General features: G+C 28.9%; 1 protein-coding gene across 2 annotated transcripts in view; it reads left to right on the top strand.

Annotated features, from left to right (window-relative positions):
• LOC142328866 (protein apterous-like) overlaps positions 1 to 17,929 on the top strand; it is a 330,108-nt gene that overhangs the window by 286,862 nt on the left and 25,317 nt on the right. For both annotated transcript variants that reach the window (XM_075372993.1, XM_075372992.1), the window contains exon 5: positions 8,905 to 9,128. In XM_075372993.1, the coding sequence (XP_075229108.1) occupies positions 8,905 to 9,128 (224 nt within the window). The remainder of the gene's footprint in view (positions 1 to 8,904; positions 9,129 to 17,929) is intronic.

Here is a 17,929-nt window from a genome sequence, read left to right as displayed (position 1 = left end):
GTACTACAACAAACAAACTGAAAAAGTTCAGCTTTGTATATAAGAAATATATAATGTATCATAGTGTTTTGAACTAAAAACAAAATTATTGAGTAAATTTAAACTCTGTAAAAAATTCTTAATATAGAAAAAAGATCATAATAATTAGTAAATTAAACATTTTTCAAGTTCTTTGTTTTTATTTGTGGTATATATTTTTAGTTTAAATATAATTTAATTTAGTTTATCGAATAATTATTAAGAATATTTTAAAACTACGTATATATCTTTGATAAGTAATAAAACTATATGAAAAAGAAAACAGTACAATAATTTTTTAACAACTTGTAATTAGTTTAATTAATACTTAATCTTACATTACTGTTATACATTTTTATTCTATTTTCACGCATAATTTATTCATTATCTGATAACTCAGCCTTATAATTTTAGATCGCTAAAACCGATTAGAAGTTTAAACCAAATATTCTTCGTTGGCTTAATTTTGGTCCAACTGATAAACTGCCAACTACAATGTAATTCTCTCGTATTGTTAGCATTACTTTAATGTTTTCCGTATTTTATACCACGTAATGTGACCGGTTTGATGCTGGTCTTTATTTCGTTTTACTCTCTCTCCTTAATTTATGCTTTAAATTCAACGTTATCAATTACTGCACCTTATTTATATGTTCTAATATTTTTCTCCTTCTACAATTTTTATTCTCTTTAAATCTCTTTGTAATTAGAGTTAAATAAATTGATGTCTTTAATAAAGCCTACACAAGAATCTAGGCTTTTTCACGAAAGAATTAAGGTACCCAAAACTAAGATTTACGGGGTAGTGGCTTGTTACTTTACACTAAAAAGAATTCATAACCATTTAATAACAGATTCATTATATGTATATTATAAAAAAAGATTTATTTTAAATAAATTATAATATACGTGATTAAAATTAAATATTTATGTTAATTTATAATAATTTGTAACCTCACAAACTTGTTTGTGATGTAATTTAATTAATTTCTTTCATAGATTAATTAAATAAAAATAAAAAAAAATTCTTTCATATTATGTCTTATAAATAATGATGTGTAGTATTATTTAAATTATTAATAAAAAATGTGATTTGATCTATATTATATAAGGTTACTGCACATCGGAATATTAATTTTACTTTTAAAAATGTAGATAAAAACTGTTTCCAGCAAGGAATTAATTAATTATTGTTTTATATAAATATAGATAAAATTATTTGACGGATAAGGTTTTGCAAAAAGGATTATAAAGAAAGAGAAAACATGTAATAAAAGTGACGATAAAGAAAAAAATTTCTGATGAACGGAAACAGGCAAGACTAGGAAGATTTAAAATCAGAGAGGGGCAAAAGGGGGAGAGAGAAATTTCTGAGTGAGTAAGGGCAATTAGGAGAGGATTACATGCAGGAAGCTAATCTTTGAGCATGGCACCATATGCAATCACTTTCATGTCAGCTTATTCAGTTTCTGTGACGTCCCCGAAATTAATTGGAGAGTTTGTCTATACTCCGTGGGTTGCGCCACGCGTACACTCTTCAGCAAGCGGATTACGATCAGCAGTAGTAATAGCAATCTTCTTTAAACCCTCTCTTCTTGTAACATAGTCCTACACAGGCGTTTGCCTAATAATTTTGGTCGAATTGATATATAAATACGTCCGTATCAGCTTTATTTCTCATTTTTAAAGGTATTACCCCTTCCCAACATTTCTTTTTTTTTTTTTTTTTTTAAAGTAACTTAATCACATTAATATAAATTTATCTTTCTGCTTAAAAGGAATAAATATGGCAAAGATGATAAACTTTCTCGCTATTTGGATAGAGTTTAAATATTTCTCCAGAAAAACTTTAAAATTATCTTAAAATCTTTATTTTTTTTTTTTAATTTTCGATCTAGGTATTAAACAAATAAATAATTATCAAGTTTCATAATTTAAAGGGAGTAAAAAATTATTTTGATTAGTAATAAAGTAAAACAAATCACATTTTTAAACACGAGAAATATTATCCGTACTTCTTTATTTTTTTTTTTGTCTTCAGTCATTTGACTGGTTTGATGCAGCTCTCCAAGATTCCCTATCTAGTGCTAGTCGTTTCATTTCAGTATACCCTCTACATCCTACACCCCTAGTAATTTGTTTTACATATTCCAAACGTGGCCTGCCTACACAATTTTTTCCTTCTACCTGTCCTTCCAATATTAAAGCGACTATTCCAGGATGCCTTAGTATGTGGCCTATAAGTCTGTCTCTTCTTTTAACTATATTTATCCAAATGCTTCTTTCTTCATCTATTTGCCGCAATACCTCTTCATTTGTCACTTTATCCACCCATCTGATTTTTAACATTCTCATATAGCACCACATTTCAAAAGCTTCTAGTCTTTTCTTCTTAGTTACTCCGATTGTCCAAGTTTCACTTCTATATAAAGCGACACTCCAAACATATACTTTCAAAAATCTTTTCCTGACATTTAAATTAATTTTTGATGTAAACAATTTATATTTCATACTGAAGGCTTGTTTCGCCTGGGCTATTCGGCATTTTATATCGCTCCTGCTTCGTCCATCTTTAGTAATTCTACTTCCCAAATAACAAAATTCTTTATTCTCCGTAATCTTTTTTCTTCCTATTTTTATATTCAGTACTCCATCTATATTATTTCTACTACAGTTCATTACTTTCGTTTTGTTCTTGTTTATTTTCATGCGGTAGTTGTTGCGTAGGACTTCATCCATGCCGTTCGCTGTTTCTTCTATATCTTTTTTACTCTCAGCAAGAATTACTATATAATCAGCAAATCGTCACATCTTTATCCTTTCACCTTGAATGTTACTCCGGATATAAATTGTTCTTCTTTTAAGATCATTAACTGCTACTTCTCTGTAAAGATTAAAAAGTAACGGGGATAGGGAACTTCCTTGTCGGACTCCCTTTTTTATTACGGCTTCTTTCTTATGTTCTTCGATTATTACTGCTGTAGTTTAGTTCCTGCAAATGTTAGCAATTTTTTCTTCTACCTCTAAAATTTAACCCTAAATTTTTAAAAATAGTGAACTTTTTATTCCAATATACGTTATCAAATGCCTTTTCTAAATCTCTAAGTGCCAAGTATGTTGGTTTGTTATTCTTTAATCTTCCTTCTACTATTAATCTGAGTACTAAAATTGCTTCCCTTGATCCTGTACTTTTCTTGACACTAAATTGGCCTTCTCCTAACACTTCTTTCACTCTTCTCTCAATTATTCTGTACAGAATTCTAGTTATGATTTTTGATGCATGCAGTTATGGTAATTATTTTGTATTCTTCAAATTTACCTGCTCCTGCTTTCTTTGGTATCATGACAATAACACTATTGCCCTGCAGTCTTACGGAACTTCCCCTTTTTTCGTAAATATTACATACCAGTTTGTATAATCTATCGTTTCCTCACTTGCACTGCGCAGTAATTCTGCAGGTATCCTGTCTATCCCAGGAGCCTTTCTGCCAATCAAATCTTTTATGCTCTTTTAAATTCAGATCTCAATATTGTATCTCTCTTTTCATCCTCTTCAACCTCCTTTTCTTTTCTATAACACCAGTTTCTGATCCATATAACTCTTCAATATATTCTACCACCTATCGACATTTTCTTTCGTATTATAAATCGGTGTATCATCTTTATTTAACACATTATTAGATTTTAATTTATTTACCACAAAATTCTCCTTAACTTTCCTGTATGCTCTGTCTATTTTACCAATGAACATTTCTCTTTCCACTTCTGAACACTTTTCTTTAATCCACTCTTCTCTCGCTAATTTACACTTGATTATAGTATTTCTTAATTGTCGATAGTTCCGTTTACTTTCTTCATCACTAGCTTTCTTATACTTTCCACGTTCATCCATCAGCTCCAATATTTCCTCCGATATCCAAGGTTTTCTACCAGTTCTCTTTGTTCCACTTTTGTTCGCTTCTGCTGATTTAAGAATTTCCTTTTTAACATTCTCCCATTCTTTTTCTATATTTTCTACCTTACCTTTTTCACTTAGACCTCTTGCGATGTCCTCCTCAAAAATCTTCTTCTTCCTCAAAAGCTTCTCTTCCTCAAGTTTCTCTAAATTCCACCGATTCATCTGACACCTTTTTTCATGTTTTTTATTCCTAATTAACATTTCATTATTACTAAATTATGGTCGCTATCAGTGTCTGCTCCAGGATAAGCTTTGCAGTCGATGAGTTGATTTTTAAATCTGTTAAATTATGATATATTCTATCTGATACCTTGCTCTATCGTCCGGATTTTTCCACGTGTATATTGTATTATGATTTTTAAACTGGATGTTGATCATTACTAAATTATACTTCGTGCAAAACTCAATAAGTTGTTCCCCTCTTTCATTCTTTTTGTCAGCCCGTATTCACCCAGAATATTTTCTTTCTTGCCTTTTCCAATGCTGGCATTTCAATCTCCAACTATTATTAAATTTTCATTTCGTTTTATGTGTTTAATTTCTTCGTCAATTTCTTCGTATACACTCTCTACCTTATCATTATCATCATCATGAGTACTTGTGGCATATAGACATTAACAATCGTTGTCGGTTTAGGTTTTGACGTTATCCTTATTACAATGATTCTATCGCTATGCATTTTGAAATACTTTACTTTCTTTCCTATCTTCTTGTTCATTACGAAACCTACTTCAGCCTGCCCTTTATTTAACGGTGAGTTAATTATTCTAAAATCACCTGATCAAAAGTCGTTTTCTTCTTTCCACCGAACATCGCTAATTCCTACTATATCTACATTTAACCTATCCATTTCCCTCTTTTTATTTTCTAACCTACCAACTTATTTTAGATTTCTAACATTCCACGCTTCGAATCGTCGAATGTTATTTTTTAACTTTCTGGTGACCTCTTTCTTAGTAGTCCCCACTCGGAAATCTGAACGGGAGACTAGTTTACCTCCGGCATATTTTACCAAGGTAGGTGTCTTCATCTGTCTAACATGAAAATGTAGAGAGCTACATTTTCTTGGATAAAAAACAGCTGTAGTTTTCCATTGCTTTCACAGCTGCTTAGTACTCAGAAGATTGAGTTAATATGGCCGTTTAAGTCCTCCTGACCTACGCCCTTAACAACCATTGAAAGTGTTGCTGCCCTCTTTCAGGAACCATTCCTTAGTCTGGTTCTCAACAGATACTTCTCCGATTTGATTGCACCTTCGATCCTGCTACTCTGTATTACTCAAGCCTCCTCACCATCGCCAAGGTCTCATGATTCATACAGGAAGATTACATTGTTATTTCTTAAATGCATATTAAACCGTTATTGTTATATAAAACAAACTTACACAGCTGCTCGATGGGCGTGTTCTGTTATAACATCTATATCTTTTGTAGAGTAAGTCTTTAACGTTAATACGTTATATTAATTTTATAAATTTATTTAAAAAGAATTATATACATTTAATTTTTTTTCCAATCAAAGCCAAGTTAAAGTATGCTACATTCAAGAATATTATAAAACTGCTTGTATCTAATTATTTTAAAAGAATGTATTTATTAACGACCGGGTAAAAACCCGGGCAATAATTTATAGGGTTAATATAACCCTAAAAATTATTCAGGATTACGTAATAATGTAGGATAGTAGTTGAATTTTCAAAAGGATATAACAGAATTAAAAAAAAAAAAACAATCGCAAAGACTGCTGCTACATTCTTCATCTGGAACCTTAAGAATATATTTTAAAACGTTGTCCAGATAGCTACGTTTCAGTAGTTACATGTTTTATGTATAAATTAGTTAATATATTATAATATAGCATATCTTTTAATACTGAAACATTTTTGCATGAAATTTTTGGACATCTGTCAAATTAATTTAGATTTAGTTCTGTAATAATTTTTTTTAAAAATATTCTTAATACCGGTTTTAGAAATGTTGGCAAAAGAAGCTTTTTCAATTACTTAGATATATCTAAAATTTTAACAGATAATATGATGATTAAAAATATCTTCCTAGATGTTTACGGATGATCCGGGTGTTCAATAATGAAAATTATTTGTTACATAAAAAACTCCGATCAAAATTAATGGTGTTGATGATTAATCAAAATAATTTAATTAAAATAAATAACATTATAAATTGTTTTTTTTATATCCATTCCATATTCTACATTTTGTTTATATGTATATAATAAATAATACATACTTATACTTACCTAATACACAAAGATATAAAGTTTTTTGTTTTGTAAAACGCAAAGAATACCTTTTTATGTCCATTGTGAAAAATAAATCTTTTTATACTTTTCGTACTTTCACGCTTTGATATATAATTTTTGTTTATTTTCATGATGTTGAAACTTCTCTTCTTCAACAAATAGACTAAACTCAAAATTTTTTTTTTTTTAATTTGTAAATTAATTTCACCGGTACCTTATGTTTATTTTTATCCAAAAAAATTTAATGGAAAGTTTTTTAAACAAAAATTTTAATTATCTACTTAGAGGTTTTCATGATTTTTTTTCCATTTTGCCATTTTGTTTATCGCTGGATATTAATAGCAAAATGTTGGCCAGTTATTTTTATTATTAATATTAAGTTATATAATTACTTGTTAATAATTTTTATTACATTTAGTGGAGGAAATAAAAAAAAGTCAAAAGTTATCAACTTGCATTACGGTGCGAAAGCGTACTGCCTGCCGGGTTAATTGTCTGCCGGCAAAAAACTAAAGGTTAATTGTCTGCAATAAATAACTGGATTGTTTGTCAACGGATTTTGTTCAAAATAAAAAGCTTAATAAATTTTATAAAGTAGTTTGATTTAACAAATAATTACAAAGATATTAAAGATAAGAAAATTAAGATGGCCGCCACTTTGAGATTTTCGAAGGTGATGTTTTCAAATTTTTTTATTTTACAGAATAAGACATTAGTCTTAGATTTTCCAAATTTAATTAAGATAGGTTTATCCTTTCCTGAGAAATAATATTTTTGTCGAAAATTATAAAATGGCTTCCAGAAGGAAAACAAAGCAAAATAGGACTTATGTGGATATGAATTTTTTTCTCATTTTGGTGTCCTGAATCAGTTCCTAAAGTTCGGGCGAATACGTCCCGCAATATTCTGTGTTCTTTTTTTTTATCAAGAAGTGATTTATCTAATTTTTTATTGTTTTTTAAGGACCTAAATTCTTTTCACATGGATGTTGTTTTTTTTTATGTATTTAATTTATTTTATTTTTAATAAAATTTTAAAAAACGCTTATAAATTATGAAATATAATACTTAATTTTTTTGCTTTTTTAATTTTCTATTATTTTAAAGTAAATGAAATGTTAATAAGTCTTCAGAATTTATTTTTTATTTGGCTCAAACTTCTAAAAGGTGTATTCTAAAAAAATTAAAAATATTATTTGTAAAGGAAAGTTTTTATTTTTTAACCTCAAAAAAAGTATAGAAATGAAAATAGCAGTTATTTTTTTCTTACATAAAAGGAGTTTTTTAATCTATATGGATTCGTTTATAAGAATTTTTTGCTTTTAGATGTAGATCATTAATTTTTTTTTTCACCATTACTGTTTGGACGGTTAAAATTTGTATTTATATTATATACTTATATCAAATTTTAGTTACAAATTAATATAATGTCCATCAGTAACTTCTATTCTTACGTCTAAATAATTAAGTTTGATATGAACTGATGATATATTCCGTATCTTCAAAATGTTTCCTGGCTTTTGTAAGCAGGCAGGTAAATTATTATGCTATTTTATCCTCAGATTTGTACCAATACTAAGCTACAGTTCTGAGGTCTTATTTCTTCTTTTTTTTTTTAATAATGATATAGGACATAAAAATTTGGAGTACAGTATTAATTTGTTTCTATTACTTAAAAAGACTAAAAATTAATTTAAACCATGAGAAATAAAAATACAAGAAAAAAGGAAAACAATATATAATTTTTAACACCATTTTACCACAACTTCAGCGGAAAAAATACCTGTTTATTGATCACATCTGATTTCTATAAATAAATTAGAACAAGTAGAAAAAAACTAGAAAAACTTCTAAATAACTTTTTTTTAAAGACATTTTGAAGATTTTATTATTGAAATATTGAGACCAGTATTTACTAGATGAAGGAAATTAATTATCAGAATTGAACGAATGCTATTTCATAACTAATTATTCATTTAGCTTGACTATAGGGTGGGTTTAAGACAGGCTCTACACATGATCGTGTATGTTTATTCGTCTATTTTAAATTGATCTTTCCAAGTAGAAAATGTTTCTAAATATGTTAGTATATCTTATTGTTGTTTATTGACCTAAAACATGAAAAACAAGATTGAAAAAATGCACTGTAAGTTCAAAAACAGAGAAATTTACATATGAATTCATTCTTTTCACTTGATTTCTTTATACAAAAATAAAATGTTTGAAAGTCAGTTGCGGTTGAGAAAATGTCTAATTATGTAATTTTGATTACATAAACTCTATTTACATTACAATTTAGAATTATATAAAGCATTAATTTTTTTCTAAGTAACCATCATGCATTTAACGTATTATTGTCATTAATATATTTCTACTGTGTGACTAACTTGTATTCTAGTTACGTTAATACGGGAACCTATTGATAAAACTTATGTCTTAGTGGGACCAAATATTGTACAATTAATGAAAACAAATAAAAGATAAATAATAATAATAATATTATTATTATTATTTTAATTATATAAGATCTAAATTAAAAAACTTATATTTTATTTAAATATTTTTACTTTGAAATTGTTATTTTTTAATAAAAAATATATTTTATTTACCGATCAATTTTTTTTTAAATTAAATAATATAGAAAAACTTTTATTTTTTTGTTTGTTGTAGATCTGAGCGCCGATGCTTACCTGGAAGTTGCATTCGGACCGGGAACACCAGGGATGGGCGGGGCAAACGGAAGCCACCATCAACGCACGAAGCGCATGCGTACATCTTTTAAACATCACCAGCTGCGCACCATGAAATCATACTTCGCAATCAACCATAACCCGGATGCCAAGGACTTAAAACAATTGTCACAGAAAACCGGGTTGCCAAAACGAGTGTTACAGGTAATTTAATTACTCGTTATTCTACAATTAACAATTTCGATTTTATTTCTTCAATAAATATGTTTGTTTCAATTATAAATATAGAATAATCAAAAAATTCATTTGGAAATGAGTTTTACTACTCTGGTACGTAGTTGTGTGGAAATAAAAATAAAATTTACATTTCAGAAAATTAAACATATTCTGATTTCAGCATAATAAAACTAATATTTTAAGTAAATATTTTTTATTGTTACAGAGTTATATAATCTTGTAGTTTATAATTAGTAACACAAAGCATAAATTACTCCAACTTCCTTACATAGCGTTATAAAACATCGACCATTTAATCATTAAATATTAAATTGCATGAAAAGTAATTTAAGATGTAGTTTAAAATATATATATATATATATATATATAAACTTAATAAAGAATGCAATTAAGTGATTTTGATTTAAAAAGGGATTATGACAATCAAAGAGAAACAAAAACAAAACAAAACATCGCTTAACGTTGTTTTATTTAATTAATAAAGAACATTTTGAAGAGTTGCAACAAATTTGTCTGTTTGTAAATCGGTACTCTGAGGCCTACAGATCATTTATGATTGAAAAAAATTATTCTTTTATATTTTATGCTGACAAGGCACATCGTTTTTCTTAAAAATACCGTAAAAATTAAAATCATATTGCAAGAAGTAAAACCATATAAGTATAAGGGGGAAATTATCCGGGCTTTTATTATTTACTTCATATTTTCCAGCTGATATTATCTTATGACAGCGTAACATCGATAAATTTATTATTATCTGAAAACTTTAATTTAATTCGTAAAATTAGCTGTTAATTCTTTGAAGTATTATCAGAACCAGATTTATTTTCCAAAATGTATAACTATCTTTCAACTTTTGTTCTCGTTACGGTCACCATGGATTAATGATGTAGAGTCGCAGGATTTGATCATAAGATTACAATACATAACAAGCAGTTTCGATTGAGTTGTTCGGTTGAACAATAAAATTTGGAAAAATATAAGTCGTTTACTAAATATATCATAACCGAAAACCTACATAAATACACCAAACTTAAAAAATACCTGTTCAATACATAATTTCTTATAAAAAATACAATTTTTGACATTTTCATTTTTTATATTTTCAAAAATAATGAATAATTCTTGTACAAAAAGTACATGCAGAATATACAGCAGAGCATACAGCAGAATATAATTATTTATAACAAATTAATATTGTAATTTACTTTGCTTAATTTTTTCTCTTTTCTTTTTACTATTTCATAGAGATTTCTGCTTGCTTCTTCATAATGTGTTAAAACATAAAATGTTATATATATATATATATATATATATATATATATATATATATATATATATGTTCTTTTTTTAAATTAAATTTAATGAGGCACACTTACCACCTTAGACACAGATATAAAATGAATTATCCCGCTGTTATATTTTTATAAAGAAAAACCTTCTGGTACGTGCCTTATGAAATAAGTAAGAATAAATTTAAATTTCTTATTCCCAAGAAATACATATAATAAAAAATAGTAACAAAAATATAATTAATGAAGCAGAAAAAATTGTTTTTGATGATTGTATTTGAAATATAGTAAATTTAAAGGATTGAAATTATGAGAGTTATATTACTTGTCAAAGATTTTAATAGAAGCAGAATAATTATTCACATCATATCATTGACTGAGATGATATATATATATATATATATATATATATATAAAACTTTCCATACTTTTATTTTTCTAATCCAATATATTTTCTACCTTAATACATTCTGATGAAGAAGGCATCTCTACGAAAGCGCTTAACAAAGATAAAAAATTATAAGTTAACCATTAAATAAATTAAAAACTAACGTTTATAAATAAGGAATAATTGTATAAAATCATTTTAATCAAGTTAGGTAATGATTATAAATAAATAAAAAACACCTCTAAATTATATCGAAATATTTCAATTGTTAATTATAAAATACTCATATATTAAAAATAACAAAGAGAACCCCTCACAAACCTTTTTTTTTAAAATGAAAATCTATGATTATAAATTTGCATTCCAGTAATCGATTAAGGTAATTAATTAATACTAAAAAAAAAATGAAAACTTTCTAGGTTGAAAAATTAAGGGTAATTAAACATTTGTTTTATTTTTAAAATAAGGCGTTTTATATACCTAAGTTGAACTATTATTAAGTAATGGTTTCTTTAAGTTTTTTTACCGAATTTTTGAAGAAAGTAGAGTATTTTTGGTTGCACTCTGTATTGGGAAGTAAATTGACTTTTCCATACGTTTTGAGGTATGAGAAGTACAAAAATATCGGAAAATACGAGGAAATTTTGCTTTGTATTAATAATGCTAAGCCACCAAGTATATATGGATTAATTAAATTACATAAAGTGGGATATAGAATGAGACCAAATTATTTAGTAAAAGTAATTCAAAATGTAGTGAGTAAAAATAAATTTCGTATCAAGGACTTATAGGAATTCCGTACGTTCAAAGACAAACAAACCGTACCGGAAAAATACAAAATTGTAACCTTTAATGCGGTATCACTACACATAAGTATACCCGATGAATTAGCCATACAGGCAATCAAAAATAAACGGGAAGAAATTCGGAAGTTTACCGGCATAAATAAGGAAGATTTTATTAGCGGTATTACATTTTGCATTAACAAAACATTCTTCAAATTTGAGGAAAATTTTTACGATTAATGTTGTGGATTAGCCAGCTATGGGATCACTCGTTTCTAGTAAATTTGGTTATGGAATTTTGTGAATTCCAAATACGTGTATTGGCAAAATTAAACTGTAAAGTTGTTTTCTACAAAAGATTTTTCAATGAAATTTTACTGTACTTACCTGAGAATTTACAAGTGAAGTAGAACATAATAATAATAAGATAGAATTTCTTGACATAGCCTCATCCTATCGGAATGGAAAAATATAGAAGTGGTTCGCTAAAAAGACTTCTTCAGGTAGATATCTAAACTATTTGTCAGCTCAGCCCATGGTATATAAAAAATCTGTAGCAAAAAATTTACCTAAGACGGTTTTAACATTCACGGACCCACTCGATAGAAAGAAAATGGTTGACGGCACAAAAAGGTTTTTTAATAAAAAATAATTATTATCCTGCAAAATTAATTAACAAAATTTACCTTGATAGCTGTTATGAATTGTGCAATTCTAAAAAAAACAACATTAGCTTAACTTGACAGAATGAAAATGAATATCAACTGTATATAACCGTTCCGTATATTCAAAAGTATTTATTTTTAATATCATTTATTCAAAATTTGTCTGAAAAACTCAGGAATATTTGTAATTGAGAATCTAGAGTTCTATTTAAAAACTTAAACAATTTTAACCATCTTTTTTCCAAATTAAAATCATCTACTGACCCACTTAAAAAAATTCAATTTAATATATAGTGTTCAATGCAATTATTGTCCAGGACAGTATATTAGACAAACCTCCCAATATTTAAAAAAACGGTTGGAGGCCCACAAATAAAGAAATCATGAAGTTACTGCCTTGTCCAAACATGAGAAAGAACATAAACGTAGTTTTAAATTTGAACAAGTAAACATTTTAGACTATGATATAAACAATACAATGTTAGTACTGGAAATGATACATGTTTTCCGATGGGAAAATTCTATTAACAGCAGAATTGATATTAATGGATTAAGTAATATTTATACAAGTATAATTCAATGTTTTTCGTTTAATTAGAGGTATTATGTTAAAGAATAACGGTTTAGGTATTTTGTTTTTTTTTTTTCATTTATCAAAATTTCCATTTGGCTGAATAATAAGAACGGTATATTATTTAACATACGATTTTGTAAGTTTGCTTTAGTTTTACTTGAAAAAGCTTCGGATATGAAGTGAAACTTGTTTAATTATTTTATGTAATTTATTAATGTTAAATGGTTGTATAACGTTAAGAATATTGAAATATAATATTTATTATCTACTTAAACAACCAAGAAGTTTCTTTTTTAAAAAAAAAAATATATATATATATATATATATATATATATATATATATATATATATATTGATAAGCATAAAATAATACCAATACGTAAAACGATACGTGCATCGCTTTTTTTTTTATTTCTGATTAGGTAATTTTTTCAATAGTTACACGATCGATTTAAATCAAATGTAGTTTTATTTATGAAGGAACATAAACAAAGATCGTTCAATTATTAAAGAAATGAATGACTGTAAAAACCTATTATTTATTCAATAGAAATGAAAATTAACACAATTTTCAACATAACAGCTAGTCTTAAGCGCTTGTCGCAATATTTCATTCATTCCAATAGTAAATAATTGTTCACCATGATGTCTTCAGTTATTCTATCGCCGCAGTATTTACTTGGTCATTGGAATCGATCTTAATACCACGTAAAAACTCTATGAGAGGACCATATAAAAAAATGATGAAGGGAGATCAGGACTGTAAAGTCGATGTAGCAAAAACCCTCTACCCGATTTTTGAACAGCTTCCCTTGTCCTTTTTAACGATATGGGGGTAAATGAATGACATCTTTTGAGAGAAAACCAGGACGTTTCCTGCTTACTGCTAGTTTAATTCCATTTTCTAGAACATCACAATATATGCGATTATTGATAGTACGTTTTCTTCAAAATAATCGAAACATATTAGGCTTTAAATTTTAAAAAAAAACCCCTATTAGCATCAGTTTACTTGGTGAACAGTATCTTTTTTCGTAGCGAACGAATTTGAATGTTTCTATTTCACATTCTAATGTTTAGATTCTGCTTAAAAATGATGAATCCTAGTTGAATCACATTTTATTACGCGATCTAAAAAAATTTAACCGTCCGAAAAAAAAAAGTTTCGTTCAATTCGGGTGTCTGCGATTTTGTGTCAACTGTATCGGAACTCACCTTGAACAAGTTTTGTGATAATTCATTTAGTCAGTGATAGTTGAATAGACAGTGCTGAAACTAGCCAACAAATTTCAACAGTTTTCTAAAATTTATGTTTCTGTCCTTGTGAATAACAACAAAAATGCAATTTGTTCGAAAGTTCCACCAGTCTTTCGCTTCTATGAAAATCCGTGAGACTCGTTTTGTCCGATTTAATATGCTCGATTCGCTGATAAAAATTATAATTTCTTCGATTAATAAACTTTTTATTATGCTGTTTTAACATTTGCCAGTGAATTTCGGCCGGTTTTACATCTTAAGAAAATTGAAATTTTATATCACAGCACATTTTAACGGTACACGTTTAAGAGGAGTCGAAATTTTGTAATAAAGAATAATGAAAATTCTATTCTAGCAGCTGATATTTTCTACGTAGTAGATCAGAGATGCCAAATTTAACGTCACAAAGGTAACAGTTTATTATATATATATATATATATACTAGTACACTCGTTTAGCAAGAACCCTTGGGGCTCAGGTCAGCCCAGCCGAATGGCAGAGCCAACTCAGAGGCTTCCAGAGCCAATGGCTGCTGCCGAGCTCGCTTCGTTCACCATTCCCACTATGCCCGGGGGCTGACGACCTAGTCACCCACCCACCTCCTGGACCCCACACTGTTCGTTATCCTTATGGTTATGAGAATAATACTGATAAATAATAATTGTAGTATTCTGACTTTATAGAAACATGAAAAAGAAATTAAATTATAAAAGATAGAATAATAGTATCTTTTTTTTAACTTCCGGGACTACCGTTCGGTATTGCTTCAGAGGATGAGGTGAATGCTTCGTAGTACATTCAGCTTATGTGGCGATATCTTCAAGAAAAAAAAAGAAATTAAAAAGGAAGTGGTACTCTGTAATATTAACGAAATGTGATATTTTTCAGCCCTAACTGTGAAAAATTCAGACTGTTTTCCGCATCAATTTATTAGTATAGAGAAGATTAATCAGTCAGTGAAATTGTGATTACTAAAGTCTATTATAACTCACATGCTTTACCTGTAGTATAATTCTATACTTCTTTCTTAATTAAAATAATAAACTACGAAAGTTATATACGCTTTCTTCTTAGTTAGGGAACTGAATGTGTAAAAAGTATTGTAATTTATGCCCTGTAAAAGTCGTACAGAGAATCCTGACATCAGAAATTATATGGTGTCTTCTTTCCCGTATTTTATAATGCAATATAAGTAGATTATTTTGATGTAAAATTACAATAAAAGATGCCGTAGTAACCCTGTGTATAAACACTTTTCTTCAGCCGTAAGAAAAACACCAATAAAGGACTAAATGTCAAATTGTTTTATTTCGTTATTATTTTTACAAAAATAATAATTTTTCAAGTAATAAAATGTCAAAAAACATTTTTTTAAATGAAGAGCCGTACAGTTTTAAAGGTATATATAACCCTTGCTTAAATAAGAGAAATCAAATAAACCTATTGTTTTTATTAAAATCGAGTAATAATTAAAAGCCAAATAATTAAAACCCAATAATTATGTCTGTTTATTGACAGACATATGTCTGTCAGTAAAGTATCTATATCAAAATCAATAAACTAGAATAGGTTCTAAAAATATTAGCTTTTGATCATATCTCATTAAAATTCAGCTGGCATTAAAACATGATTAACTACATGTTATAACTTTATGTATAATTTTGCTTAATTATAATGTAGTATATTGAATTAATTAATAAATTAATTTGTTTTTTTTTCTTTAGTATACATTAGTTATTATAAAGTGCAAATGGATACAGTGAACGGAGGAAATTCATCCATACCGAGAATTGCATGTTGCATACTAGTTTCCGGAATTACTACAATAATTATACGCCTAAATGTAGATTAAGGTAGGCGAGTCGCGTGGCCTGAACTAAAAACTATAAAGCAGTAACAAGAGAGTTTTGCTAAACAAACTGGAATTTTTATTGGGTAAACCTAGGCGTAGATGAGAGATTGTTTCATTATAAATAATTACCTTTTAAAATGATAACTAGTCAGGATTTTCATGATGTAAGAAAAGAATGTCAAAATGTATTCAATAAAAATTTTATGGATATAAATTGTTGAATGTCAGTTTCAGTTATAATTATTTGTTCAGTTGTCGATTATATGGCCTAAAGAAATGTTTTATTTTAAATAAATTATTATCTTTTGATTATATCACTTTAAAATCTAACAAATTATATATATTTAAAGATATTTCTCTCTCTCTCTCTCTATATATATATATATATACACGCTACTACATAAAAAGGAAGAGAGTCTTTATTTATTGGGGATAAACAGAAAAACTACTCGATCAATCGGCAATTTAATTTTTACCCATGTTTCTTAGCATAAATAGGAAGGTTTTTAAATATATTTTATCATGGAAAATAAGACAATATGTATACTGGAGATTTATCGGTTGAAGCTCAAACTTTAATAACTTGGATTAATGAACTGTGAACTATGAGTCTCTATTACCGTGTGAGCTGGATTTGAACTGAATGATTCGAATTAATCGAATGAATAATATTACACACACACACACACACACACACACACACACACACAAACACACAAAAGTTTTCTGTTTGTTTTCTATCGCATCACTCAAGAAACCAACCAACTGATTGCTTCCAAATTTGCAGAATACATTCATGATATCCCAGGGAGGGCTCCGTTGAAGGTTGAGATATTAAAAATATTCATTATTTCTTAGCTTCCAATGAGGGTGAAGCTGTAAATTAAGAATATTCATTAAGGAAAAAAAAAAGATTAATCATTTTACTTTCATTATTATATTTCTGTCACCACGGCAAAGAAATAAGTTATGACTTTTTCGTTGTGAAAGGTCTATGTACTTTAGTTACCATAGATACTACTATTATTCTGTCCCGGGTTTGAATCCCGGTCGGGCACGGCATTTTAACACACACTAAGAACATTAATCTCATCCTCTGAAGCAATATCGAACGGTAGACCCGGAGGTTAAAAAAAAGATACTGTTATTCTATCTATTGTAATTTAATTTCTCCTTCAGGTTTCTATAAAGTCTGAATACTACAATTATTATTTATCAGTATTATTCTCATTAACCATGAGGATAACGAACAGTGTGGGGTCCAGGAAGTGGGGGGGGGGTGTCTAGGTCGTAAGCTCCCGGGCAAACTGGGAAAGGTGAACGAAGCGAGCTCTGCAGCCATTGGCTTACTTATCCCAGTCGTCTTGCATCATCTTCTTTTATTCTGAGGACTGCTCTTGCAAATATTGCAAAATTATGCCAGTGCCCAGACATAACCAAGAACGACTCCGAGAGCTGCTCCGGCCGGGTATGCATCAGTCCTGCATTTATACGATGTTCCTCCCATCGCCTGCACACGAAAAAAGTTTGTTCGACATCGTCAACCGCATCAGTCAACCGCATGAGTTGCGTTGTGTGGTAACCTAATTCGCCATGAGAGCGATCTAGCCGAGCATCCAGGTCCGATTCTATAATACGGGAAAAATGGAAGGTGACACGGGCGGGTTCAGCAGTGGTCGCATGGACGTGAGGAATTATCCCTCACCTGGATGCTTGCTCCTCAGAATAAAAGAAGATGATGCAAGAAGTCTGCGATACTGAGGGTTTTAGTTTACAGCAGGGTTGGGAGGACAGCCCCGTTCCTGAGGGCTCACGTGCCCTGGTGTGTGGGTTCCCGTGATGGAGCGGGGACTCCAGGGGTCCGTTAGGTGTGGTTTAATGAAAAGACCGAGAACCGGCCGGCGATGTGGGTTCCCGGATACGATTCGGCTACTGCGCCGCCGGTTTGAGGCTGG

This window comes from Lycorma delicatula, chromosome 8, assembly GCF_047948215.1.
Source record: "Lycorma delicatula isolate Av1 chromosome 8, ASM4794821v1, whole genome shotgun sequence".
Taxonomy (NCBI): domain Eukaryota; kingdom Metazoa; phylum Arthropoda; class Insecta; order Hemiptera; family Fulgoridae; genus Lycorma; species Lycorma delicatula.
Note: the sequence above shows the minus strand (reverse complement) of the source record. Positions and strands in the feature narration are given on the sequence as shown.